The sequence below is a fragment of the Gymnogyps californianus genome, chromosome 4 (assembly GCF_018139145.2).
Source record: "Gymnogyps californianus isolate 813 chromosome 4, ASM1813914v2, whole genome shotgun sequence".
Taxonomy (NCBI): Eukaryota; Metazoa; Chordata; class Aves; order Accipitriformes; family Cathartidae; genus Gymnogyps; species Gymnogyps californianus.
Window position 1 is genome coordinate 84635845 of NC_059474.1, and position 27802 is coordinate 84663646.

The window sequence follows — 27802 nt, forward strand, 5'->3', positions numbered from 1 at the left end:
TTGCCTGTTTGCGTGTGAGAACGCATAGTAACAGTTACCTTGGAAATTAATGCTGTTATTTTCATCTAATGTTTCTGTGTGTTGATTTCCTTTCAAGGTGGAGAATATATTGTTAAACGACAGCGGGAACTACGTTCTCTGTGATTTTGGCAGCGCCACTAACAAATATCTTAATCCTCAAAAAGATGGTGTTAATGTGGTTGAAGAAGAAATTAAAAAGTAAGTTCGCTTTTAACTGGCCTATCGTAAGCAATGATTGTGCTGCTAGGAAACTCCATGTATTATTGCGCAGTGTGCATGTATCTTGTATTAACACGAATTGAACTTAATGGATGAATTTGAACTAATGTGGCCATAAATATAGTAAAACAGTGGAACTATTTGGTAACATAGATTTCTTCTATTTGTTCACAGATTGTTTTTGCAAAACTGAGACTCTTAAGAATAAAACTGTTGGAAAAAAGCATGCTGTTTTGAAATTAAATTGTTCAAAAATATATGTCTGGCTACTGGCCATTTAGGGAGTTTGATATTTTAAATTTGTGCTATTTTAATATGGCTAATGGTATGAGAGAAAAAGAACGGATGTAAATAAGCATTGGAATGGATTTAGGTAGGGTCTTATTTATAGAGTAAGGCCTGTGTTCACTCTCCTAAGACTGATCAGAAAAATATTTTATTACAGGCGCACTCTTGAAAACATGTATTAGTTTGGTTCTGCCCCTTCAGGCTAACTACTGCAGAGGAATAAATATAGCCTGCTTGTTCTCAAGTTAGAAAGTGATGCTAGGGTTTTTTCCAGCTCTGAAAAATGCTTTGACTACGGGTTTAGTAATTATTTTGAGATGTTAGTATTTTGAAGTCCACATTCTGTATGTTTCGATGTGCGGTAGGGAATGCTCTTGTAGGACTCTTACGTTACGCCTTTCAAATTACTGGTTATTGCAGTATTTAAGCAAAGTGACTCTTGCAAAAGTACATGTGCTGGGGAAATAACATTAAAAGCAAATTTTAGCTGACTTTATATTTATTATTGTGTACGACAATTTTATGTTGCTACTCGAAATAGTCTCTGTGATGCTGCAGATGCAAGAGATGAATTGCATTGCGTAAGACAATTCCAGGCGCGTATCTGAAACTTGGGTGCGAACGGTGGGCGCGTGGCAGATGCAGGAAAACACGCTTTCGGTTCTGAGGCACGCTTCTCAGCTATGTCCTATTTTAATTATATACTGCTAGGTATACAACACTATCATACAGAGCTCCCGAAATGATCAATCTTTATGGAGGAAAACCAATTACTACCAAGGCAGATATCTGGGTAAGCAAAAAATCGGGTGCTATGAAATATGGAACTAATTAAGAGGTGGGGGGGGGAAGTTACAAGCAGTGTTGATTAACCAAAAAACTGGCTCTTTAAAAGTGAAATGTATCAGGCGGCTATACGGTGCAGAATATAGTAGAGGTATCTTTGGTAGTTATGTCTTCTGTAAATAAAATGAATGCCATGTGTGATGATCATTTTGAGTTAAGGGGGACATGATTTAGAATTTTTTTCCTTTTTGTCGGCTCAGGTTGCTGCTTGATAGGCACCGGTGATTTCTCGTGGAAGTCTGTTGGCAGCAGGATAAGGAAAGGTGTTTTTAATAGGTGAATGTGCAGTAAATAAAGATTAAATTCAGCAGAAACGCTAGTGGGTATCTCTGGGTGATACAACAACGTGAATGCAGCTCTTGGGGTTTACTCTAATTTTGGTAGTTTGTTGTCTAACATAGGAGTCAGTAGGAAAGAAAGACTTTTAGAGCTGCTTTATCTATCAGCTTGTCACATCAACACTGTGTTTCATAATGCAGCTTCTACATAATGGCGTAAGCATCAGCTGTAGCTAGGATGCAATTTGTTTCTTGTTGGTGCTGCTGTATTGTGTAAAAAGCTTACTCTCATCCCGTTACAGTGCCTGTATTTGTTTTTTTACAGGCACTTGGCTGCTTGCTGTATAAACTTTGTTTCTTCTCGCTTCCCTTTGGAGAAAGTCAAGTTGCTATTTGCGATGGAAGCTTTACCATTCCGGACAATTCCCGATACTCTCATAGTATACACTGTTTGATAAGTAAGTATCTGGGCAGCATGGCAATTGTTTTGCCTCGTAAATCAAATAAAACACAGAAGATCCTGCTAGTGTAGGCGTGTGACTTGGATGGATGGTGCAGACCGGCTGGGTTCTCGAGGGAGCAGTGGGAGTTGCTCCTGGCTACCATCCCTCGTGCAACTGCTGCACTTGTCTTTGAAAGGAGGCTTGCTTATCCATTTGCTCAACGGAGGACTGTGCCGCAGGGTACAGAACTGAGGTGGCGGCCTAGAGAGGAAATTTAGAAACCGCGAGGAAATTGCTTTGAAATGGCACTTAAAGTGAGCCAGGTGAATGAAGTACGAAGAAGTCTTTCTCCCGGACAGCTGATGTGTTAAAATCGGCTACTGTATTCTGGGCATTTAATGGATGAGTTGATAACTTCAGAATTGAAACAGAATAAAACAGTGCAAAGACCTAAAGACCTGCCAGATTAAATTGTACCTTTCGACTCAGAAGAGCTTTGTTGAAGTTAAAAGAGCTTTTGGGTTTCTTTGGGAGGCATGGATGATTTTTTTTTTTCCTTAGGTGGCCATAAACCACAAAGGGATCAGGGGAATGAGAAGAGTAGCTGTTAATTTAGTCATAGTTCCTTTTTGCTCTTAAGTGTGTATTTTCTGTTGAACGTCAGACCGTTAATAGTATTTTCTATCCAAGTTGGACAGTTGCGCTTAGATGAATTTGAAGTGCAGGTTTAGTGTAGAAACATAAATGTTCTGAGATGAATTGCACTGGGGAGAATTTTATAGTAGTTTCATAGTTTATAACAGAACAAAAATCTGGTAAAGTCTGTGCAACCCTAAGTGTCGGACATGAACTCCGGCAAAAGTTTGAAAGCACAAAGAGTACGAAGGAAAATTCTGGACAAGAACAAGCTCTGAGGCTAGAGATTAATCTGTTATCCGGGTACAGAGATACAGGATCTAATATTTACAGTAATAATGAGTATTTCCAGTTGTCTTTGTTTTCAACTTTGAGCGGGTTAACTTGAAAGGGCGTGACTGACAGAATGTGAAAAGTTCAGAAAGTTTGAATAGGAGCTCTTATAATTTATTTCTGAGTTATGAATGTGTTGACCACATAGCTTATGCTTTTGTATAATAGGAAACACTGAATCCAAACCACTTTTTTGAGCACACATTCATAATTGAGAAATAGCAGTTACCACGGTAAACTTTTACCTTCTGCAAGTACTTAATAACTGACAAAATGAGATTAATTTTCGAGTGATTAAATACTTTTCTCTGTGTCACAGTGCTACTTTTAGAAGACTACAGGTTTTAATCCTGTCATCTGAAAAGTATGAACGCTGATTTATTAAGATTCAATGAACTGCTGTGCCAAGATGAGCGTTACTGGCATGGAATACATGTGGGTGGGGAAGAATCTCATAATGTAAACTTCCCTTCTTTCCATTTGGAATGGAAGCCAAAAAAAGATGCAGTTGGTCATAAAAGGTATTTCAGGGACTTCTGGCTTCATCTCGGCTCTTTTACGAGGCGGGGGATGGGGAGCGACAAGCTGAATGTTCTCCACCTCATAAATCGAATATTTAAGTATCAAGCGGCAGGAGTCACTTCGTGATATGTGTTCTGTTTCCACTTAATGGTGCTGTCACTGCAAGTTTAAATCTGCTTTATTTGGTTAAACTCATTAGAAATAAAACTTGCTGTGAACTATATTGGCCATGAAATAATGGCTTTGAGTAAAATTGTAAGACCTGTCTAAAATTATATTAATTAAAAAAAAACCCCAAACCTTCAAGATTTTTTACAAACGTTGTTTAAGGTTGGCTGTACTACTGAACAGTTTTGGATATGCAGCTCAATTTTCTCATCAAAACGGAGAACTTAAAACTTAAGTTTTCATAGGTTGTTCATTTTCTTTGTAGCGGAACATGTTTTTAGAAGCTTAGCTTGTTTAGACAATATCTTTTACTGTTTATTTAGGTTCTCCGGTCATTTAGGCAAGATTTCCTGAATATGTACTCTGTATCATATGGTAAACAATATAAAGTCACTTTTTATTTGCTTGAAAAACACCAAACCTTCTAATTTGGGAAGCTAATGTTTGAGGGTGACATTAGAAATTCTGTGTCTTGTGAGGAAAAAGTCCTGTTATCCATGGAATGGATATTTTTTTTGTATAAAAAATCCATGTATTTTTTTATGTACGACAGTGTGCACAGCCAACTAAAAGTGCAAGACAAAAGATGATGTAGAACCTTCACCTGATGCGGTTAGATATATCTGTGAATCTTGTCAGCTACGTTGAATCTTGTATTAACCCTAGAAAATTCTAGTACTGTGAGTTGGTTTTATGTTGTTTCTCTCTGAAGTTATTAATGACTACTTCAGTTTGGCTACCCTTTCCGCAACTGAGTGTCAAAATACCAAGCAGCATACGTCTTCTCCGATTGTGTTTGTCCCTACAAGTTATTTGACTTGACAAAAAGTATTTAAAAAAAAAAAAACCCCGAACCAACATAGCAATAAAAATGACTCTTTCTGGGGCAAGCTCATTTGGCGGAGCTGCTGAATTTCTTCTTGCTGGTAGCACGCTGTCACAACAGGCTTTTTGGTATACAACAGTGATAATTTGGCCTTACGAATTTTTGCAGGATATATGCTTGAACCAGATCAAGAGCAGAGACCCGATATCTTTCAAGTATCTTACTTTGCCTTTAAACTTGCCAAAAAGGATTGTCCAGTGTCTAATATTAATGTAAGTAGTCTTTAATTTTTCCGTATTTTTAGTGTGTTTTGTAGGTAGCACTGAGAAAAGTCTATCAAATCAGCTGAGAAACGTTATTTCAATTTCTTCATAAACCTTGTTCCTAAATTGAAAACATAGGGCAGAGTACTTTTCATGCCGCTATTGCGTACATGCAATATTAGCTCTCTAAACAAAATATTTTTTTAATTTGGAGGGCAGAGCTTCGTGAATTATATTGATACTGCACCAATATCTGACTTACGGTTTTAACTGTGACTGATCTCTTGTCTCTAATACAATTAATATGAAATATACTACAGAACTTTAACTTGTTAACAATAGAAGGTTTAACGTGTAACTGTAGTGTCAAGAGCATTTATGTTTGTTCTGGATAAACCCTTTTTCTTAGTCGTCCTTAGCAATTATGTTAATCCAGTGGAAGGACTATAGTGAACTGGAAGGCGAACAGAATAGTGCCTTGGTTAGCCTGCGTGCCTGCTCTTACTTTCCACGTGAGTTTGAACTTTGTTTGAAAGTCTGAACTTTCTCTCAAAGATCATCTCATTCACAGATCTAATAACTGTGCAATGGAATTTGAGGGCACATCAATAATGTTCAGTATTATAAAGCAATTCTCAAGATAGGCATGAGAAAAAATCCATTTCAAAATTTATTTTGGAGCAAATGTCAATTATAGTAAACTCTGCCTTCAGAGGCAGACGAGTGAACTTACTGAGATCCCTTTGACTTCCTTTATCATTGATCCTTGTAGAAGAAGATGCTCAGTAAATGTGAGTGCTGCTTTTTGGAAACTTGGGTTAAAAAAAAAATCAGAAAACCTTGAAGTACTTACTGTTTATAGATAAAGGCTAAATTTCAAGTGGTTTGAATGGTTTTGCGTTGTGCTGTTGCACCGTGTGAATAGGAGGTACAATAACTATACTTTCCCTCGAATACTTTATCCTGAAATATGAATGTATCTTGTCATAACATAACTTGGGAATTGACTATGTTACTCATTGGAGGAGTAGTATCACCTCACTCAGGTGACTTGAGAATATGTCTGTTTCTTGGATTTTTTAATTTTTCCCCTGTAGATAGGAATTGCCTGCGAACTTGGCCCTTTGCCCTTTGACAGACATAAAAAAGTAAAAGTGCCTGGAGTATTCTTACAAAGCGAAGCTGTTTGGTGGGTGTGTGTGGTTTTTTGTTTTTTTTTTTTTTTTTTCCACTGGAGTGTTAAAACAGCAGAGCAGCAGTCTGTGTCCTAGTTTCTGTTGCTGTTGATTTCCTCTGGTAGTGCTTGCCCCTCTAGCACCCATGGCTGCCTTGAAAGAGAAGCAGCACAAAAATGTGCACGTGGACGCCCCTGAGCCTCCCCCTCGAAGTTTGATGAGAATATAAGAATGACCATTACAGGTTAGAAGAGACGCTGGCTGAGTGCAGTAGACTGTCTTTGACAGCAGCTTATTTTTTCAAGGGAAAGTCAGTAGTACGCCTGTCTGTCTCTTTCCTAGGCTCTTGACTAATTCCGGTACTGATGGTAGTCTTCAGAAGCAGTATTTGATAATTAACTCTGTCTCTACTATTTGTGGCCGCATTTAGATTTGCGTTCTTTACGTAAGGAGGTAGCGCAGGCCTAATTAGAGATCATCTTCCTCCTCCCTCTCCCAAAATTGCCATTTTCCTTGGTTAAATGTGCTTTAGGTGAAATGCAGTTCATTTAGGAATTTGATCGAGATGGGGATGAGTTAGAGGACCGTAGAAGCTTAGACGCTGCGTGGTTTTCTGGAATTTGTGTTGCGGTGGAAGAGCCGAGTGGGCTAAATAACTATTGTTGTTTCATCCAAAGGTTAGGCTTTGTTTTAGTTCTTAAACTTGAGGCTAAAATAAGTCTTTGTGCTTATTGTGTGTGTGACAGTTGGTAGTGCGTCAATGAAGTAGTTGACAAAACAGTCAGACCAGTAATGCTTTTCTTAAACTCGTGCAACAGATAAGACAACATAGAGATACTGTTAAATTAAAACACTTCTAATCTACAGCTGTGTGAGTGAGTTCTGCGTGAAGCCTTGTAATGTGAAGAACTTGAACCCGAGTATTCCTCTTCAATATGTAATGATTTCTTTCTTTCAGGATTTCGTTTTTTTAATTTATTCAAATTTATTTTTCCCAAGATTCTCCTGTCCCTTCAACTCTTCCTGAACCCATGACAGCTAGTGAGGCAGCTGCTAGAAAAAGCCAAATAAAAGCAAGGTGAGCAGCGGATGTGGCTTTACTTATTTTTTTTGCTCATATTGTTCAACTACATGTTTGTCTGAAACCTGTTTTCATATGCTTGGTAACAACTGAAAAACTATCTTAGCAGAGGTCATGAGAGTAGGTAAACTGCAATTCTAAGAGCTTCAAGACTCTCTTCGGTTTCCACTCCATTGCTTTTCTCATTGTATTGAGAATCCACAGAGAGAAACTGAGAGCCTGTTTTGTGGTGAAATAAGTAAGTGCTGGCAGTCTGTTTCTGATCTGCTTTATTTTCTCCTAGTGTGATGACTGAATTTTGAAATAAAAGATTTCAGTGGCAGGTGAGGATAATATGGTACAGGTAAACTCTTCTTAGGAGTTTTATTTAAATGTGCGAATCAAATCTGATTGATGAAGTAAGTGGATTTTGTGCTTCCAAAAATTCTGGGTTTTATGCCAAAATATTTCTTTTTTCGTACTTGTTAATAAAACCAAAACCTCAGGAATTCCTACTCGTGATTTTCACTTCCGCTATGGTATATGGTGTATGCTTAATGCTAATGCTGGAAGAGTCCTTTACGCTGTTCTTCCTTGTTAATGGAAGATGTTTGAGTTTTGAATCTACCAACATGTGTGACTTAGGTACTTTTATATTCAGCTATCATTATCAGCTCTACTTCAACTCTGACTTCGTTGGCCTGTTGTGAATGAGAAGCAAATGAATGGGCTTCTCTAAGCAGTGTTTGAGCTCTGTAGATGTGTCTGTGCCATTTTAAAGTGATGTCATGGTCTGGACGTGGTTGGTTTTGCTGGCTCTGCTCAGTTGGTAATGTGCAGCGGAGGCAGGTGTAGAGTATCTACGGAATAACATTTTAAACTCCAACTAAATGTGCTAGACAATAGTAGGAAGATGTATAGTTCTTCCTAAATAATGTTTTCCTGATGGCCCTAAGTTACAGCAGGTTAAGGCAGATGGTGTCTTGATATATTATGGTAGGAACTAATATGAGGTGTTAGGTACTGGAGCTCAGATGGTGAAGTAGTGTTTTTAAGCAGCTGGACGTTTTTAAAAAATGCGTATACGATAACGTGATAATGGGATGAAAGCTCAAAAGTACTTCGGTTTTGAACGTCTTTATTACCCCGGCAGATTATTGTGCAGCTCTGAAGTACTTCAGGGAAGACGCAAGTATTTTGAGCAGTTTATGGGTATTATAACTGCTAGAGGCTAAATCTCTAACAAGGTAGAAATGAGTTGACTTAACAGATAAGATATTTCTTGATCTTACTTCCTGTGTGTATGAACAGTCATCGTATCTCTAGTCATAGGATCGCTGACTCGAGCGCCGGACGTAACTTTCACTCGCTACTGTGAACTGAGGAAAGCTTATACAGAGAAATTTTGTCTAGTGTCATGGTCTCCTTGGGAATAAGGCTGTTGCGTAGCTCCTTCTTAATGGTGTTCTGCAGCAGTCATATATCCCATGGGTGCAGCGGAATGATAGGAAGTAAATTTTAAGGTATGAAAATCCAATTCAGAAGTAGAGCAGCACAGGGTTAAGACATAATTGAGCTATTAAGAGAGATACTGTGTCTAATTTGAAGAAGAAACCGTCTTTTTTTTTTATTAAGTCTCTCCTATGGGAAAATGTGCCGTTTCAGAATAACGGATACTGTTGGACCAACAGAAACCTCAATTGCACCGCGACAAAGACCAAAGGCCAATTCAAGCACCGCCGCTTCTAGCGTGCTGACGATCCAGAGCTCAGCAACTCCAGTCAAAGTACAAGTTCCTGGTGAATTTGGTAATCGTGGGCAAAAAGGTAACTTAACAAAGTCTAAGGATGGACGAAAATAAATGAAGAATGAATTTTGTATTTCTTTTCCTTCTTGCTGTAGTAGGGATAACATCTAAAACTCAAACTCATTTGCTTTTGTGTATGTGCCAAAAATCAGGTCTTCATCCTTTCTGAAAGACTCTAAATGTGCAAGTAGTAGGTTTGACCAGGTGCCACAAGAAGTAAATGCAAGTTGTTGAGAAGTGAAGCTATTTTTTCATTGTGCTTAACGCTGATTTTGAACTAACTTTCCCGCTGCGGACTGAGAGAGAAATTCATGCTCAGTTTTGACTTGGAAACAATTCACAAAAAGTACTGAGCTCTTTTGTAGCGAACTGCTTTCGTTGTAGTAGGAAAAATATTTTCCCTGTGCCTCAGTAAGTCATGAGATATCAACAATACCTTGGTATTATTTGTAGGCTGGAACCATGTAAAAACTTCTGTAACGATTGGCCGATGCATTTCACATTGCACTGTGGGTGCAATAGAGGGGCCACAGAGGAGTAATTGAGGGAGACTCAATCGAGTGAAATGGGTTTTCGAGAAATCCTTTGTGAGCGTTTCTTTATCTCATTGAAGAAGAGTTATGGCTCTGATAAATATTTGCTTAAACAGTTTTCATTTCTATCTTGAATACTTTCCTAGTTGCACTTTGTGATGTTATGTGTCGTCTACAGTACAGGAAGGGTAGTTTCAGGGATGGTATTTGGGAAGCCTGAGAATGTTTGTGTCCCAGGTGTAAACAACTTTTACTAGACAGAATCCAAATAACATCCAGCTTGGAAAGCTTTTCCTGTTATGGCAAGAAACAGATCATTCCTGCGCACTTCAGAATATAAATACAGCATGCAAGAGAGATTGTTTTATGTTAGTAACTGCTTAAAAGGCTGCAAAACCAATTGAATGGCAAAATTAACCAGGTGTTCTGTTTAAGGGAGTATGACAAATGAGCCAATAGTTCCCTTAATTTTTTTCATGTGCGTTGTATGCATACAAAATTGTATGCTTTGAGGGTTAGGGTTTGAGATACTAGAAGGTGTGACTTAAGCGTTAGTAAAGCAGAAGTCTTGAACCCAGCTTCCTCTGTCGTGAGGCCAAAGGAAGCTTCCCGCACCTTGTAAGTAGAAATTGTGCATTGACAGGCCTGGAAGTATTTTCGGAGAAGTGTAATTAGTATCTACCAGCTGTACTAGTTGGCAGAGTGGGAAGGGGAGTTTATAAACCGTTTCACCTTGAAGTGTTAAATAAAGAGGTTAACTGCCAGGGAGCTCTCTAGTTCAACTTTAGAGATCAGTCTGTCAATAGCGTTGTCTGAATATCACAGGAACCCTGCGACCAGGGAATGGGCAAGAAATCTTACAGTCCCAGGGGACCAACCAGCACCCCCCGCAGCAGAACAGAGTTCTCCAGCAGCTGCAGCAGGGCGACTGGAGACTACAGCAGCTACACCATTTACATCACCAGCAGCAGCAACCTATGATACAGGATGCTTACATTCAACAGGTACAAGCTAAACTGTTAGGAACTTGTCAAAGAGACACGTTATGCTTGTGAGTAATGCTTTGAATCACGTGCTAGTTAAGCATTTCTGCTGTTGTGGCCTGGTTTTTTTCCTGCTAGGACAGAGAAAAGGATCATGGCTCCTGCCCCTTCTTTTTACCTTTCATTTGTCTCTTCGTAGGCACTGTAATGCTTACCCTAGAAAGTTGCTTTCTTTGTGCTGTCTTGTTTTTGCAGTTTGACCCTGAATCCCAGCTTGCTTTGAATCATCATCGTGTAGCCCAAATAAAGGTTTTGTGTGTGTAAACGTGCTTGAGATAAATGTTAGGAGTTACCTAGGTGACGATGCTGTGCTTGCAGTAGATGGTTGTACATACACCGAGTAGGATTTTTGCAGTTTTAGCTTTCTTCAATTTTTCTTGGTCAGTGAAGAGCTTCCTTTCTGTAGTTGTTCTCTCCACCCAGATTTTTCATGGATACCATGTAGTCTCACACTGTCCAGCTTGCATACCGTCAAGTCAGTTGCATAGCATAAATAACTGTAAACATAACGGAAGAGTAGCTAGGTCAGACAAGAACTTTCAGATCCCGTCCAAGACACGTATTGCTATTCCTCTTTTTTCCCCATGTTGAGACATGCTATTCTTTAAAGCACAGCTGAATTCTTTTCCAAAGGGGCTCAGCGCTGGTCAAAATTGCAAAAGTTGGGATGTTAATTGGCCTGCCTTAGAAAAGGCAGTGCTGTTTGTTCAACAGGCTGGTATTAATTGGGGGAAAAAAAACGGAAAAGCTTCCAAACACAGAGTCATTAAAATGCACTGACTGAATTGCAAGCTGATTCTTGGTTATGTGATGTCTTAACTGAGGAATGCTGTTGAGTCACAGAAGTGATATTTTAATTGATGCTTCTTCTCAATATCTGGATATTCCTAAAGCAGGGGGATCATGACTTCTTAAAGCTATTTTCTTCTTTTCAACTATAGTATCAACAAGCAATGCACCAGCAGATGGTCCAACAGCAGCTGTTGATGCAGTCTGTGTACCAGCAGCAACCTTCCCAATCTCAGTATCCTGCTATGGTATGTCAGGAATGGACTGTAGACGGTACAATCTTAAAATACATGCTGTGTTTGTAAGTCTGTTGTGAAGATGCAGTACGAGAAGTTTGTGAGTAGTTGTAAAGAGCTGTGGACGTGGTAAATAGTGTGAAGTTCAGCATCTAAAGTGATACTTGGCTGGGGGAAAAAAAAGCTAACCCAAACTTGGTTGCGAAGGCTTATCTAGAGTTGCACTTCTGCATTAATCAGATGGGATGTATCCTAAACCTCATTAAGTAGAGATATACTAATTTGAAACGTACTTGGTGCTTAAGGTTTCCAGTAGTAACCACAGCAATGAATGCATGCTGTGCTACAGAGCAATAGAAGACATGGTGGCATCAAATTCCTGCTTTAAAAGCAAGAAAGCTAACTGGCATAATCTGTTTTTCAAAAGTCAGGAGAAAATGTCATGAAATTTTGATTATTAATAATTAAGAATTGGGTATGATGAAAACTAACTTTGTAGTGCTGCAGTAGCGTATACTTAGGTTGCCATAATTACAAAAAGCTAAGTGGTAATATGCTGGAAGAGAAAAATGGTATCACCGATGGGTTAGGGCAGTGTCTTTTCACCTGTATAATGGACGGGTCTGGCTTCCTGCTTCTGCTGAAGCTACCAAGGTTTTCTGGAGTGTGGTGGTTGTTAGTGCTTTTGGTTGCAAGGTTGGTATTGTTACTCAGCAGAAGAGATTCACGCTAACCCATGTGAATGTTAGTAACATGATGATTGTCTTTCTTAGGTGCAGCAGTATCAGCAGGTTCTCCTACAGCAGCAGATGCTTGCTCAGCAGCAACAGCAGTCGCAACAGGCGCAGTCCCCTGAATATATCACTTCTCCGCAAGACTTCCCACCAGCCTTAATCTCCTACCCTGGGTCACTTCCAGTGCATGCTGGAACAGTGGCAGATTCTCCGTACCCTGCAAGCAGGCGAGTATTCTGACACACGTCTACCCAAGGGTTACTTATTGCTTAAATTCCTAATTGTGATGAGCACTGCAGAATCCTTTCCTCAGAAATTACTTGCTTCCGTAGTAAGGTATTACTTAAAGCAGTTGGATAGTTGCTGTTTAGTGGTAAAGGGTATTTTGGGAGGAGGGTGGGACACTTAACTTGTTAACAGATGAGCCTGGTACAACTTCTTAAAGGACTGCTCTTCCACTTTTTCTTGTTCATGGACTTATTCCAGGAACTGACTGCTAACCGCTTTGCTTAGGATAGTCAGTAGCCTATGTTGAATGAGGCTATGGGGGTGTGAAAGTCATCTCAAACACTCTTTTAAGGGAGGCATTGGAGTTGGCGTTTATTTCCTAGTGCTTCTAACTCTTTGGTCTATTGATCAGCGGTCTGACTTAAGTATGTTAAATGATGGGGTGCACCTCATCAGCGATATGGTCCCTTTGCAGGGGCCTGCGGACTTACCCTTGCTTAATAAAGTATAATAAATAATGACTTCCCCATGAATTCTTATGAAAAACAGTGTGTGGAATAAAAAAACCCATCCCATTCTGATTTAAAAACAAAAAAATCACAGATTTGTCCTGTTTCGCTAATGTTACGAGCTAGGCTATATATTTATATAGGTTCCTACTATGCTAGACTGAAAGAGAAGTCCTTTGCAATTGTGGGAACGCTGCAGTCAGTCTTGATGCAGGCTTTCAGTTAATAGTGTGGCTTACGTGTTTCACGTGCTGCTGTCATTCTTAGTCACTTCGAGGTTACGGTGTGTTGAAAGAGCAAAAGGCAAAATATTTTCCTGCTGTAGGCTGGACTGATATAATATCATAGATCACCGTGACTAGTTTGGCTTCATCTCACCAATTAGGGAGTCTAATCCTAGCAGAGAGTGGTGTCCTGCACTTCTGTGTCCGTATCTGAGACTTACCAGCTGTACTTCGGTCGGGTCTGTTGCCGGAGTACTTTTGTCACAAATAATTTCTGAGAGGAATCATTGCAGTCTGGAAGTAAATATGTGTATTTCCAGTTTCTTTTCTGTGTGTTTGGCTGAAGATTTTGATCCTGTTGTTTAGCTTAAGGTCAATGACGACGGGTTAGCAATGGTTTGCCATGCGTAAGGTTGATCTTGTAAACAAAAAATACGACTTATTGTATTGAAGGAAGGGGTCATGAGTTTATTTTCCCTTGACTCAGTAAATGCATTGCATTGTATCTCATGTTGTCCTCTCGGTGGAAAGAGTCAGTAGTCTTGTGGGATGGCAGCACTTGCACTGGCAGGAAGGAGCCCCTTGCCCTTTCTCCTGCCTTGCAGAGATGGTTCCGCGTGGAGCTGGGCTGCAGGTGTGGCCTGCGGAGCCTGGCTAGGCGTAGAGAGAGAACCGATTAGCGTGCAGTAACTTGCTGATGGCTGTTTTTCTAGTCCCTTCAGATAGAGAAGCCGTAGGTGTAATTCGCTAAAAGGTGCATGAAGGGAAAAACGTATCTGGTTAAAGGTATCCTTGTCTGTCTCGGTAAGACTCATACAAGCAGAAGCTGTCATGTCAACTGGTTAAGTTAATTGTATCAGTTGGATGGATGTAGGATTCAAAGACACTTAATGTGTCTGCCAAGAAAAAATAATTTGAAAATGAAGAGAACCAATGAAAACTTCAAACATATTTAGTAGGCTTTTTTTGGAGGAAAACAAGGCAGTCTCCTATGGCAATATAGAGATGACCATATGTTGTGGTTTAGCCCCAGCCAGCAGCTAAGCACCACGCAGCTGCTCGCCCGCTCACTCCTCCCCTTCCCGGTGGGATGGGGAGGAGAATCGGGGGAAAAAGTAAAACTCATGGGTCGAGATAAGAACAGTTTAATAACTAAATATTAATAAATATTAAATAACTAATAAATAAAAAATATAATTATAAATGTAATGAAAAGGAATATAACAAAAAGAGAGAAACTAGACCCAAGAAAAGACAAGTGATGCACAGTGCGATTGCTCACCACCCGCTGACCCATGCCCGAGCAGCCCTCTGCCCTTCCCGGCCAACTCCCCCCAGTTTATATAGTGGGCATGACGTTCCATGGTATGGAATATCCCTTTGGCTAGTTCGGGTCAGCTGCCCCGGCCGTGCTCCCTCCCAGCTTCTTGCACACCTGCTTGCTGGCAGAGCATGGGAAACTGAAAAGTCCTTGGCTTAGGATAAGTGCTACTGAGCAACAACTAAACCATCAGTGTGTTATCAACAGTATTCTCACACTAAATCCAAACCACAGCCCTGTACCAGCTACTAAGAAGAGAATTAACTCTATCGCAGCTGAAACCAGGACACCTCAGGTGAAATACAGTTTTTGCCCTTGCATGTCACCTTGATGAAGAGTTCTGTGCTTTGGCTACAACTAATATGTTGTAAAATAAAAGTCCAAGGATCGCATACAGAAAGGATGCAATAAAACTACGTATTTCAAGTGATCTGTTTGCCCTTAAATTAGCTTTCAGATGCTTTTGGGATAAGCTGTTAATGCATGTGTGTTACTTGTATGTAGTATTGTGGCACAATGAAGCATGTCATAGATTTTCACCCCAATAACCAATCCAGTAATGTTTCTCTTTATTTGCTTCCACGAACTGACTTTACAGGTCAGGTATTCCTGATGCTGAAGCAATTGCCAGTTACCCAAAGCAGAGCATCAGTAACCCACCTGATATGTCAGGCTGGAACCCATTTGGAGAGGACAATTTTTCCAAGCTGACAGAGGAGGAGCTGCTGGACAGAGAATTTGACCTGCTAAGATCAAGTAAGGGACGCCTGAAGGCTTATTTTGCTTCACAGTAAATAAGGGCTCTGTGGTTGCTCAGCAGTTCCAACACCTGTCTTGTGGAAGGGCCATGCGGTCTGTGTACAGAAAATTCTTTCTGAGCATTTGAGGGCAGAGTTGGGCCTGTCTTATTTCTTTCCTTTCCCCTGTTGAAAATGTGTGCAATAGGAACTCATTGTCTAAAACTGGCAGCTACTGGCTCAAATACTGCAGAGATGGTTATATCTTAGCTCTTAAATACTGCTTGTGTCACCTTGCTTGTCAAGAAGCTCTGAATGGCAGAAATATGTTGTCAGATAGGAAGAAAAGTTTGGCTGTTTGCTTTATTCCTTTCCAGCTTTTTTCTTGCGCACCAGAGCAGAAGATTCTGTGGGTCTGATACGTCCTTTGAAAATGCCTGAAAGAAAATTGATCTATTACATTATGTTAATGTTTTGTAATGTCCTTTCTGATGAGTGGCTACATGTAAGGGCTGCTTTATTGTTCTGACATGGCAATAGTTGAATAAACTTTTTCCTCTTGAAGTCAGTTATCTCAATGGTTTTTACTTAGAATTACTTCCTTTTCTTAATTGCTTAGCCACGTGCTCATTAGATGCTCTTCATAAAACTGGTTTTGTCAAGATGAGATTTATTAGTGAGACTGGTAAGATGTGACAATGTCAAAAACCAGATTGTATATACTTGGCTGGCTATCGGCAAGCTCCTTGCAATTAAAAATGCACTAAAGTTGAAGTTCAAGAAATTGGAAAAAAAACCCCTATGCCTTCAATTGAGTCTCTTTCTTCTTGGATTTCGGTGTCCTTGAATGTTGCTGAACACGATGTGCGCATTATCTGTTAATCCTTAAGGAAAGTGACTGTTTTTTTTTTTTGTTGGTGAAACTCTAGTTGATTGTTTTCATTTGTGTCCTGTGTTGATCAAATAAGACTCCTATTTTTGAGATGTGGATGTAGCCTGCACACATTTTACAGGAAAATGACTTACTGCTAGCTGGGGGAAATGGATAATGTACCAGCTGAAAAATAAGCTTTCTTTCCGAATCCAAGTTTACAATTTGAAATTATTTAATAGTAGAATGGAATATCTTTGGGCATGCTGCTTCCAATTGAAGCCTTAGAAGACTTTTGAAATAGTCAGTTCTTAAATCTGCAGAAGGTTACCTTGAACCCAAAGGTCAGCACAACATAACCCATTTCCAGAATCTTTAACTGACTCTTGGACTGCTGACTGTAGTTATGGTAAGTTCTATGAGATTGATTTGGTTAAACCATGTGTTTTTGACAAATATAAGTACGGAAGAAGGTATTAACCAAGGATATGTTTCAAGTGGCTTTACAGAAAAGCTGGAAAGTGCTATATAAGAAATACGCTTGCCTGGAGTAGCTCAATAGGCTGGTTATAGTAAGCTGGGGAAATAGAAAATCATAGAATCATTTAGGTTGGAAAAGACCCTTAAGATCATTGAGTCCAACCGTTAAGCTGTCACTACCAAGTCCACCGCTAAACCGTGTCCCTAAGTGCCACCTCTACACGTCTTGTAAATACCTCCAGGGACGGTGACTCAAGCACCTCCCTGGGCAGCCTGTTCCAGTGCTTGACAACCCTTTCGGTGAAAATGCTGAATTGCATGCAAACAGTTCGACTTAGTAAAGGCTAGAATAACTTGGAGCTAAATGCAGCTAACTGCTGTCTCTAAACCTCCAGCAGAAAGAACCGTCAACTACTACTACATGTGTGAAAATAGTCGGAAGTTTTTGAAGACTAAATGTATTTAGGCATGTTTTTGGCTCACCTCTTAGTACAGGTAATTCAGTGCACAGAAGAGTTGGATGTGATAATGAACTTCATATGCTGTATCAGAAAGGGAAACGTACCGGCATAGTTTTGCTTAGTAATAACCAGCATTAGGGTTTTTTAGTGGCTTGAATACAGGAAACGTAAAAATAAAAAAAAATTACTCGCTTGACTGGTCGTACACTAGATGGCACGCTTGGTTACACATAACATGAGATGCACTTATGGCTTTTCCTGGGCCTTGTGGCTTCATTTCTGTTCGAGGCCCAGTGGAGGGGGAGCATTGCTAGTTTTAATCTCAGTGTAAATGTGTTTGTGTGTACACATAGATACATACGTCAAAGACTTCAAAGACCTTCTAACTTTGTTTTTTGATATTAAGGATGCTGTGCCAAAGATTGTATGAACTTACCTTGCGGTGTTAATGCCTTTACTGCAGTCAAAGCAGAAATTTTTATACTGAATTTTGTCTACTGGTACTTTCTCAAACTTGGGTGGAGTAATGAGAAATTGGGAGATTTATTGTACCATTAAGGCTGATACCTACAAAATTGAGAAGTATTAAGCAGTTAAAGACAGATATATCTTAAGGATTAAGGCTTAATTCTTTTTAGATTTAGGTTATCTCTTGTGAGAGAAAACTGCTGTTTATTACCAAGTATTTTTTTTGCTCAATTTTTGAGTTCACTGTGATCAATTTTGCCAATTAGAGGGAGGAGAATAGAAGATACAGGCTTGATAAATTGTTATATTTTCTGTTACTAAACCCAGTTGCCGTCCCGTACTTTATAACTCGCGTACAGCATTAAGTAAGTTTGTCTTTTGGCGATGTTATGTGGTGCCGAGTAGCAATCAAAACGTTAATCCTTTGTTTCCACTTCCAAAAGCCTGATTTGTATTGTTGAGGTGATGTTTTATACATAAATTAAAAAGATTTTTAAATCTGTCAAATATTTTTAAAGCTGTTGTGTTCGTGACAGAAAGACATGAGTGATTGAATATACACAGCCTTTGTTAGAGGATCGAGATGTCATAATTTGTCAGGCTAACATTACTGTTGGATTTCATGCATGTAGTCACTTAATGTCATAGTGTGTGTAGTGATGGGTATTGCTGTGATGATTAATCACTTTTCCTTTAAAAAGGGAGCTAACTCATAAACCAGCATACTTTGCTTACACTTTGTGGAAGTTTTCATAGTAAAAAGATGCTGGTTGCAGTAAAATGTAATGTGCAATTGAGTGAAGATTTCTGAACTGAGCGCCTTTGTACGGATCTCTGATATGGAGTTACAGCATGGAGTTCCTGGTCCTTGTGCACACTGTTGTTTATCTGTTGTTGTCATTGTTACCATCGGTATTAACGATGGCACAGAAGCAACACGTGATGCTGAGATTCTGACAACGTTGTGAAGAAATGGAGTTCTTACAAAGAGCTCCTGTAACCACTTAATAATCTGTGCAGAATTGGGAGCCGAGAAAATGACCCGGCTTCCTCACCGGGGAAAAATACCAGCGCAGCCTTCGCACTGAATCGCATGAAGATCCCTGTTAGGCCCAGAATCGTCTCGGTGCTTCAACAGAGAAACCTGTGGGTGCAAAGCCTGCAAAGCTCTCTGCCCATCTCCTTTGCAATACGTACAGGATGAAGGAACTACCTAGGCCATCCGCGCAGGAAAGAGCTGTGGTTCTTAACAGGCTTTCTTTGTGCGCAAGTGCTTCTCGTACTTCAGAAGGTGCCGAGAGCGCTGTCTGCTGAGGCATCTTGGGCCTGTCACTTGCATGGAAACAGCTGGATTCCTTGTTTGTGGTTTTAAATAACTGCACTTGTCTATGGAAGGGTCCGCTGTGCCACCTGGCACATGATCGTGTCTCTGGCAGCAGTCTGGGCTGCACTCCTGTTACTATTCACTGAGGGGAAAAAAACTTGGATCTTTATTTTAAGGAAGTTGCATCTGAAGCATAATAAAGCCTAATGCTGACAGTCCCACTGAATCTACTTCTGCTTGTGTGAAGCTGGAGAAACCATCACTGCCTCTTTTCTCTCAAACACTCTGTGATAGAGAAGGGGATCTTGTTACGAGATGGACAAATGACGCTTGTGCCTCAGAAGGCTGGAAAAATGCTCGTCCTTTTCCAATAGCCTTAGATTTGATGAGTTGACAAATTTTAAACTTTATTTTCCAGGGAAATGTGTCCCAGTGCGTATGTGCCTGGGTGCCATGGAGGAGCTGAACCCTTGTATTAACCCACGTTACCTAATTTTTCTTGCATGCTTAGTATTCCAATCCATTTTGTTTTCCGTTATCGCTAGCCCTGCTGCTCAAGTTGGGAGGTGCGATCGTCATCTAGGGGCTTGGACTTGCATCGTCTTGCATGCCAGCATTTGCAGGGACTCTGGAAAGGGTAGTTCAAGTTCTTGCGCCCTTAAAAGTTACTCTAGAGTTTGATTGTCTGCAAACTGTGCAGCAGTCCAACTGGTTTTCTTCTGGAGGCAAGACACTAGGGATACTAGAACAAAAGCATCCCTCAGTCTGCATTTGTAAAGATGCAAGTTGAAGGTCATGTACATTTCTTCTAAGACAAAACTCAAAAACCCCAAACAAAAAAAAGCACAAAGCAAAACACCTCCCCCCGCCCTCCAAGCAAAAAACCCCAACCCAACCCCCCCCCCCCCAAAACCAAAACCCAAAACCAAACCTTTGTACCTGAGGAGGGAAAGCAATGTGGATATGACTGTTCAGATCAGGAGTAAGTACTGCTGTTGGATGTGATGCTCGGCAGTTGTTGGTCTTCGAGGCTCAAAGCTGATGGTATAAAACATACAGCTGCTAGTCTTCTGTGCATCTTGGCTAGTATTCTCTTCTGCATGGCTGTGTCACCGTAGGATAACTTTGTTGGGGTCGGTTAGTCTCTGCCTGTTTCACTATGTATATGTTGCATTGAGAGCAACTACTTCGTCTCCTGCACCAGGAGCCCACAGCTGGGTTTATATTTTAAGTAGGGGTTGCCTGTAGTGGAACAACTCCCACTTGTATTTCTTTGGAGAGTCTAACGGTAGGTAAGAGTAAGACTGTTCACATTACAAACACTTTGATACCAACAAAACACTTGTGAAAACTGGCATGTCATTTCAAAACTCTTGGGCTTTGTCAAGAGGATTAATATGCACCTGTCTGAAGTAGATTAGTTTGTCTAGTCCCTGGTGGTTGTCCTAGCAAAGCCTCCTGGTTGCTGCATTGAAGGACTGAACAGAAAATGTGGAGGTAGCTTGACATGTAATTAGGGCACAGTTCAGCTGCATCTCTGCAGTGGCAAATTGTCAAGAAGGTTGTGCTGCACGTTGTTTGGAAGAGCAGCTGCTTGCTGTGAAGAAGGGGGATGTTGTCTTCTGCATAGAGGATGTAGGATGTTAGCTGAAGGTGGAACACCTTGTCACGGTGGTGTGTTAAGTGGCTGATGGGCCGTGCTGACCCTCCCGAGTCGCAGTGTGGTGGTTGGGCTGGGTGGTCTGGATCTTAAGTTGGCAGCAGCATTAGAATAAGAGCTTAGACAGAAAAACTTGTGTTTACCGTTCCTAGTGCTTCGAATTTTTGACGGTGCTAAAAACCTTTTGTATGTCTCCTTTAAAAAGAAAAAAAAAATTTAAAAAATCAGTCTCCTAAGGGTTGAAGATGATACAAAACAGACGCTACATTTCTCTGTATTATGTGACACTCACATTGGTTTTAATCACTCACAGATGTTACATGTTTAATAAAAAGTACTTCTGGCTATTGTGCTGTGGTTGTCAACTTTTCTCTTTTTGTGGCAAAGGGTGGCCAAAACTTGGATAAAAGGAATGATTTTGTGTTGCAGATAAGCATAGTGATTTTGACTTGAAAATCTCAAGAGCACAGAGGACTAGTAGTTTCTATTACAGAGCTCATAGGCTGTATATAACATCTAAGAGAGATCCTCATTTAAAGCATTACGTCACCAAATACACGCTGCTCTGGGTGGGACGGGGGGTGAACAATAGGTTTGTGCAGGTGAATTTTCCTGAATGATCAAGAAGTATGAATTCGAGATGCAGGATATCTTTAAAACATCAAAAAACCCCTAATCGAGAGTATATTCTTCCCTCACCCCGTACGGTAGATATTTTTGCGTAGGCGTAACACCTGCCATTTTTATTTTATTTTATTTTTTGTTCTGTTTCATTTTGTTTTTTACAGACAGGCTGGTGGACAGGAGAGCATCTTCAGATAAGAATGTGGAGCCACATTCTGCTCCACAGAAAAATCCTCCTGAAGATCCCTTTGGTTCTGTTCCTTTCATTTCTCACCCAGGCAAGTTACATCTGTAACATCACTACCTCATATATATATATATACGTATACATACGTACATCTCTCTGTCTCTCTCTGTATCTGTTGAAGTATGTACATCCGGTTAAATGACCAAAGAATGGTAAAAGTGTTGTCTGCCTCGTGACAGTAGACAGGTTGAAGAGATTTCTTAGTACATTGATTATCTCCAATTAAAAAATACTTCTGCGTCCAGTTCCTGGTACTTGTACAGTGTACAGACTATGTAGTCTTTGCAGTGCAAATACATCGGACCAGTGCAGTGTGAATCGCTTGGTAGAACCAGAAGCGCTTTTGCTAAAGGCAAATTACTTGCCAAGACCAAATATTGCTACTTCCCTGTAGTCTCCTTCCAACTCATGCTGTTTCTTCAGTTTGGTTCTCCAGCCAAGTTAAAACTGTAAGCTGCTGCTGCATTTAATGCATAGTTTCGGTGCAAATGGACTCAAACCAAACAAAATATCTCATGTTGTCTGTACACTTGGAGGGGAGGGGGGGATTCATTATTGTGTTTCAGTTCAGCTTTGGCTATTTTTACCTTGGATGGAAGTAAAAATAACATTGTATGTGCACATGGACTGTGAATGTGAAACTGCATCATCCTGCAACTTAATTGCCAGTATTAACATACGCTTGATCAGCACTTCAATAAATTTTTTGGTACCTGTGGCAAAGTAAAGCCTACATGACAGTTAAATGCTAAAAAAACCTTCAGTTACTTAGGGAGCCACTTGGGCGCCTACCTAAGTTTTGTTGAGAGTGTTTGTGTGATAAAGGTGCCTTAATATAACTTTTAATAACTATTCTTGAGGAAGTTCAAAAGCTCAGATAACAACATGCCTTAAAATAAATCACTTGGGCTCAACCTAAGTTAGCATCCGTGTTGCCTTTCGCTTTCATCTTGCGTTCCTGAAGATTGTCTGCTAGGGCTGCTCAATGCTCACGAGTGCTCTTGTACGATACACGGTGACAAGTGACCAGGATAACGCTGTTGTATTCTGCAAGGCAATTAGCAAAAATACCTCTGCATCCGCATCTGCTCCTGTTGTTAGAAAGACTTGAATTAATTCTGCTTGGTCTGTTACTGTGTTCTTTTTGTTTCTCTTTTTGTTCTGCTCCTTCAGAAAGGACAAGTTGACCTTCTGTCATCCTGTTAATGTTAAGTAGCTCAATACAATGTGAAGGCAATTCTGAAGTGAAGAAATGTTAGCTCTATAGGTGCAGTTTATAGGTGGCAGTTTGGAAGGATTTACCCTAGAGCCTTCATTGAAGAGGTTGCTTTGTTTCGTAGGTGAGCCTAAATTCACATGCAAATTGAACAGTAATAGTTACGCTTAACCTGAGACGGTGACTATCAGGTGCTTAGTCTCCTGTCTTGAGTATTGATACCCATGTGTCTAGGGATTATTTTTTCTTTCCTCAGATAGATAGTCGTAATATAGTTTAGATTGTAATGAATGGCCTCGCTGTATTATGTCATAGGTTTTATTTTTGTTACTTTGAATCCAAGCTTTCATTCTTGACATCGAAAAAAACAAGGGGAGATGCCTTCTCTGGGGCGGGGGGAGGGAATCAAATTCAGTCATGGCTGAAAAAAACAGACTGCTTGAGTAATGTTGAGTTGGTTGTGAACCTGTTTCACAGGAGAAAAAAAAGGTTCATTTTCCAGTAGTCTTTTTTTCTACTGACTCATAACCAGCATATAAAGAAGTGTATGTACTGGCTTGATTTCAAGGAAGATGTTTTCAATTCTGTGTTAACAGTGAATTACACTTAGCAAACAAATCTGATAAAATAAATTTTTAAATCTGAAGATACATCTTTTAAAAGCTGGTTTGTTTTCCCCACGGAATTGTTCTTGGAAATGAAATGAGATGTTATAAGACAACTAAGACAAGGACAATGGTCTTGACTTAGACATATTTTAGTTCTAGTGGAGGGCTTTTTTAGGACAGACTTTACATATGTCCCCAATGTTTTGGTTTCCTCTTGTATTTAACATTTCTGTATAATATGTTCTTTCCGGTTTGTTCCTTGTGATTGTAAAAGATTTAACCGACAAGTAAACCACATGCATACCTTATTGAGGGCATCAAAGGAAAGATGACGAAATAGGAAATGGAGCGGAGGTTTAATACCTTGAGTGTAATTCCAGCGTGTGGGTGAGAGCCTGTCTTGATCTAGTTAGAGCAGAAGCTTCACTTCCTTATTGTAACATGTCTACAGTGCAAATATGGAGTGTTATCACTTCACCCAGGTTTCTGACTACTGAATTTTGAGTTCTTGAGTTATGATGAGATGAAATGTTGATGTTATCAATACAGACTATTTAAAATAAATAAATAAAAAAACAATTACTTCCTTAAAAAGTGACAGTTTGTATCAAAGATGTGTTCTACTGTATTGATCACCTTTGAGTTGGAACTGTAGTCTTTTTCTGCTGTCGTGGTTTAACCCCAGTCAGCAGCCAAGCACCATGCAACTGCTCCCTCACTGGCCCCCCTCCCCTGCTCCCAGTGGGATGGGGAGGAGAATCGGGAAAGAAGGTAGAACTCGTGGGTTGAGATAAGAACAGTTTAATAACTAAAGTAGAATATAATACTAACAATAATAATAATGAAATACAATAATAATAGTAATGAAAAGGAATATAATAAAGAAGAGGGGGGAAGAAAAAGGAAGAAAACCCAGTGATGCACAACGCAGTTGCTCACCACCCGCTGACCGATGCCAGAGTCGCGATCCGCCCCTCCAGGCCAACTTCCCCCCAGTTTATATACTGGACATGATGTTCTATGGTATGGAATATCCCTTTGGCTAGTTGGGGTCAGCTGCCCTGGCTCTGCTCCCTCCCAGCTTCTTGCACGCCTCCTTGCTGGCAGCGCATGGGAAACTGAAAAGTCCTTGGCTTAAGATAAGCGCTACTTAGCAACAATTAAACCATCAGCGTGTTATCAACATCATTCTCACACTAAATCCAAAACACAGCGCTGTACCAGCTACTAAGAAGAAAGTTAACTCTGTCGCAGCAGAAACAAGGACATCTGCTTAGGTTTTTTTGCTGTGTGACCTAGGTCTCAGGTTCATAAATGTTGTTGTATATGGACTGTAGCTGAGTAGAGTCACCCAGAATATTTCTTTTGTTTCGGAGACTTAAGGTTTCTCTGCTGAAAGCAGCACTTGGCTAAATACTTAACTAATTTCTGTCATCTCATGTGAGATATCAGCAAGAAGCTGAAGATGATGTATCATCTTTTGACTTAACAACTTAACATAAAGTGCTGGTAGTCCAGCAAAATAAGTGCTATCAGGTACGTTTACATGTCTCTGGGAAGATGATGCAAGAAACCTTTTATCACGGCTGGAAAGGACCATGGGTTGCCGAGAGTTGTGAGCCCTTGGGATTTTCCCTGTGGAGCTGAGTGCACTTCAGGCCGCTGCAAGGATCACCGGGAAGGAGAACCTGGAACTGGATAGACTAAGGCTGCTTATCCGGCAGAGCTTCTGTGCTTATTCTTCTCAAGCCAGCATGGAACGGAGAGCCAGCAACAACATGTGTGTCACTTGAAATGCTCTGCAGAGGGCAAATAGCGATATGCAATGAACTAACATATTATTGGGGTCCTCTTACTATAGCGGATAGGAAAACAGTGTAGAAGCACTTCGTGTTACTCACACTTGATGTATGTCCTATTAAAAGTGGTTTCACAAGTACTACATGTAAACTTGCTATACATGCTATTTTACCCCTAAATGTTTGTGGAAAATAGGAATAGTTTAGAACTTGAGACGGCCAGAAAACAAAATGGGCTTGAGAAAGAATTCCAATGCTCAGTCTGACAGAAACAAAACTAACATTGCAAACCTTTTATGAAAAAGAGAGAAGAAAGCACAGTTGAATAGCCAGTAGTGGGGCACTTAGGACAGGCCCCTAACATGTGGAAAACAGATTCTGGTTCTTGAATGTCTGAAACACTGGATTGGATGGTGACAGTGGAAAAATTGGCTCTTGCGGTCAGCATTTTGGAACAGAAGCTTTTGATTCCAGTATGTGTTAACCAGCTTGCGTTGTAACATCGTTTGTTAACATCAAGTTGAGTGTTTCAGAAACTCAGAAGAGACACATGTTTTCTGCTATCTTCAAACTAAGATTAAACTGTGATTAAACTGGGCTAGATTGCTTTTTGCTTCCCTCAGCTTAATACTGGAATTCAGAGAAGTAATAAAAGATTTGAGCTAACTCTCAAAATGATGCGGATGGACAGTGTGAGAAGCGGAGATGTTGGGAAACCTTGACTGGAATTTCTTCGCAAGTCCTGACCTGAAGCTGTCCGCTAGGCGTTTTGCTCTTGTGGAGTACCTCAGTGAGCTGTCTTCTGGCTTGTCTGATTGGGATGAGGCTCTAGTTCAGGTCATCTGTTTAACTGTTGTACTGAATGTTTGTAAAGCTCCTGTTCTGTACTGTAGACATGGTGCTTCTTGACCAAGTCACTGTGTTTTTTTTTCTGACATGCAGAGGTAAACTCCGTCCCCATCACTGCATGCGTCTTCACTGTGTGGAGACTGGGGCTAAAACCACGTTTAGTTCTGTAGCGGCTTCCTTTTGACTTACACACTTCCTGCACTCGAAGATGTGGTAGCGTCTTTAAAGGATCATTATAGGTGTCCGTCTGGGACTAAGAGCAATTTTGTGGTGCGGTGTGGAACGTGCTAGTCCCAGCTGTGTGTATCTGGCAGAAAACCAGCCAGCTGCGTGCCAGATACCAGTACAATGGAAACCGGCTGGAGACTTGGACCCAACAGGTCTCTGAAAGGATTCTGCTGCAATAGCTGATTATTAGCATTCAGCATGTTACAGCAGAGAAGTGCGTTCTTCGGGCAAGAAGAAATGTGGGTGACGACTAGTCGTTTGGTGACTCTTTTGTATACTGCTTCTAGCAAGGTTTCAAGTCGCTGCAACGTTCTGTACGCTGCTTTGGAGCCATTGGACTACCGTGCAGTCTGGAGCTTTAAGTGAAACACAACTCACTACAGTTTAGCAAGAAATTACAAACTTGAGAACAGGAGAAATAAAAAGACTTGAGCCAACTTCCTCTAAAACAATAAACCTGCTCATGCTATCAGTTCACGTTTCTTTGGCAATTGATGTTCTTGAACTGTTTGTTAAAAGATGCCATATTCTGCAACTTGATGTGGCTGTTGTACCGTGTTCCACATTTAGGGAACTTGTCAATTAAATTAAGTTCATACAAATATTTGTACTCACTGAAAACACTCCTCATGTTACTCCATAACCTTTCCTTGGCTATGGTTTAACGTATTGCTGAATGCAGGTTCAGGATCTTTCCATGTATTAAGATTATCTTCAGACTTCAGGTTTTCTCGATAACACTTCCAAAGCAACCAGATCTTACTCATCACAAGAAAAAATGATATGTGTGGGCTGGGCCAGTGGTGTGCTTTTTCTCTCTAAAATGCTGCAGGGATTTTCCCCCCCCCCAATCTTAGAGCAATCATGATCACCTTTCACCTTTTTCTTTTTTTTTTTTTATAATGTGTTTCGACTTGTAGACTAATTATTTGAAAGAATATCTAAGCAATAGTTGCCAGCTACCAGTGTTTTGTTCTCCCATTTTTGTTCTTGAAAATAAAGGTGGTAAACAGTGTAAATCCCCTTTACAATATTCAGCAGCTGCTGCTCTGGCTGTTGTCAAAGAAATAGTGCAGCTTTAGTTGCAGCAGGCCGGTAATCCTTGGGCCTGACATGTGGCAAATTGTTCTGAAATGATGGTGGCAGTATGTTACCAATTCAAAGAAAGCTTAAAGCCCTTCTGCCCTACTCTTTCGCCACCCCCGCAATACCCTAAAATGATGAACCAGCAGAAGGCATGTAATTACTGCAGTTGTGAGAGGGAATTCATCCTCTTATAATCGGATGTCTCGAAAAAGAACATCAGAACAGAAAATTTCCTTGAAGATTGGGATCTTCTTATACGATTAAAGATGTTCCACCTGCCTTGCATTTGAGCGAAGAACAATTGTCTCCTACAAGATGCAAACCTGATTAGAAGTGTAGTAATCTGAACAGTACATTACAAACAGATGTTACTCAATATTTTGCAGCATTTTTTTTTGTAAATACATATCTACACAGTCTCTGCAGCAGTTTAGGCTGAGAAGATGGCATGAAATCAATGTGACAGAACACCTCATTTTTGAAATCTGTTTGGCTAGAGCATTAAATGTCATTAACCAGGGAATTTGCCCTTTTGGGGCATTAAGTTTCTATTTGTAGTGCTCCTGGTGTTTGTTTAGTTTGCTAACTTCTTTAGGAGTGAAGGGGGTGAGCTGTAACGTAGAAAAACAAAACAAAATATTC

The 27802-nt window shown here is 40.3% G+C and overlaps 1 protein-coding gene across 1 annotated transcript in view; it reads left to right on the forward strand.

The window, feature by feature from the left end:
- BMP2K (BMP2 inducible kinase) overlaps positions 1-27802 on the forward strand; it is a 63057-nt gene that overhangs the window by 28333 nt on the left and 6922 nt on the right. The window contains exons 5-15 of the mRNA XM_050895294.1: positions 98-219; positions 1240-1321; positions 1978-2110; positions 4749-4856; positions 7018-7096; positions 8744-8904; positions 10244-10422; positions 11403-11498; positions 12260-12447; positions 15101-15258; positions 21292-21405. Of these exons, the coding sequence (XP_050751251.1) occupies positions 98-219; positions 1240-1321; positions 1978-2110; positions 4749-4856; positions 7018-7096; positions 8744-8904; positions 10244-10422; positions 11403-11498; positions 12260-12447; positions 15101-15258; positions 21292-21405 (1420 nt within the window). The remainder of the gene's footprint in view (positions 1-97; positions 220-1239; positions 1322-1977; positions 2111-4748; positions 4857-7017; positions 7097-8743; positions 8905-10243; positions 10423-11402; positions 11499-12259; positions 12448-15100; positions 15259-21291; positions 21406-27802) is intronic.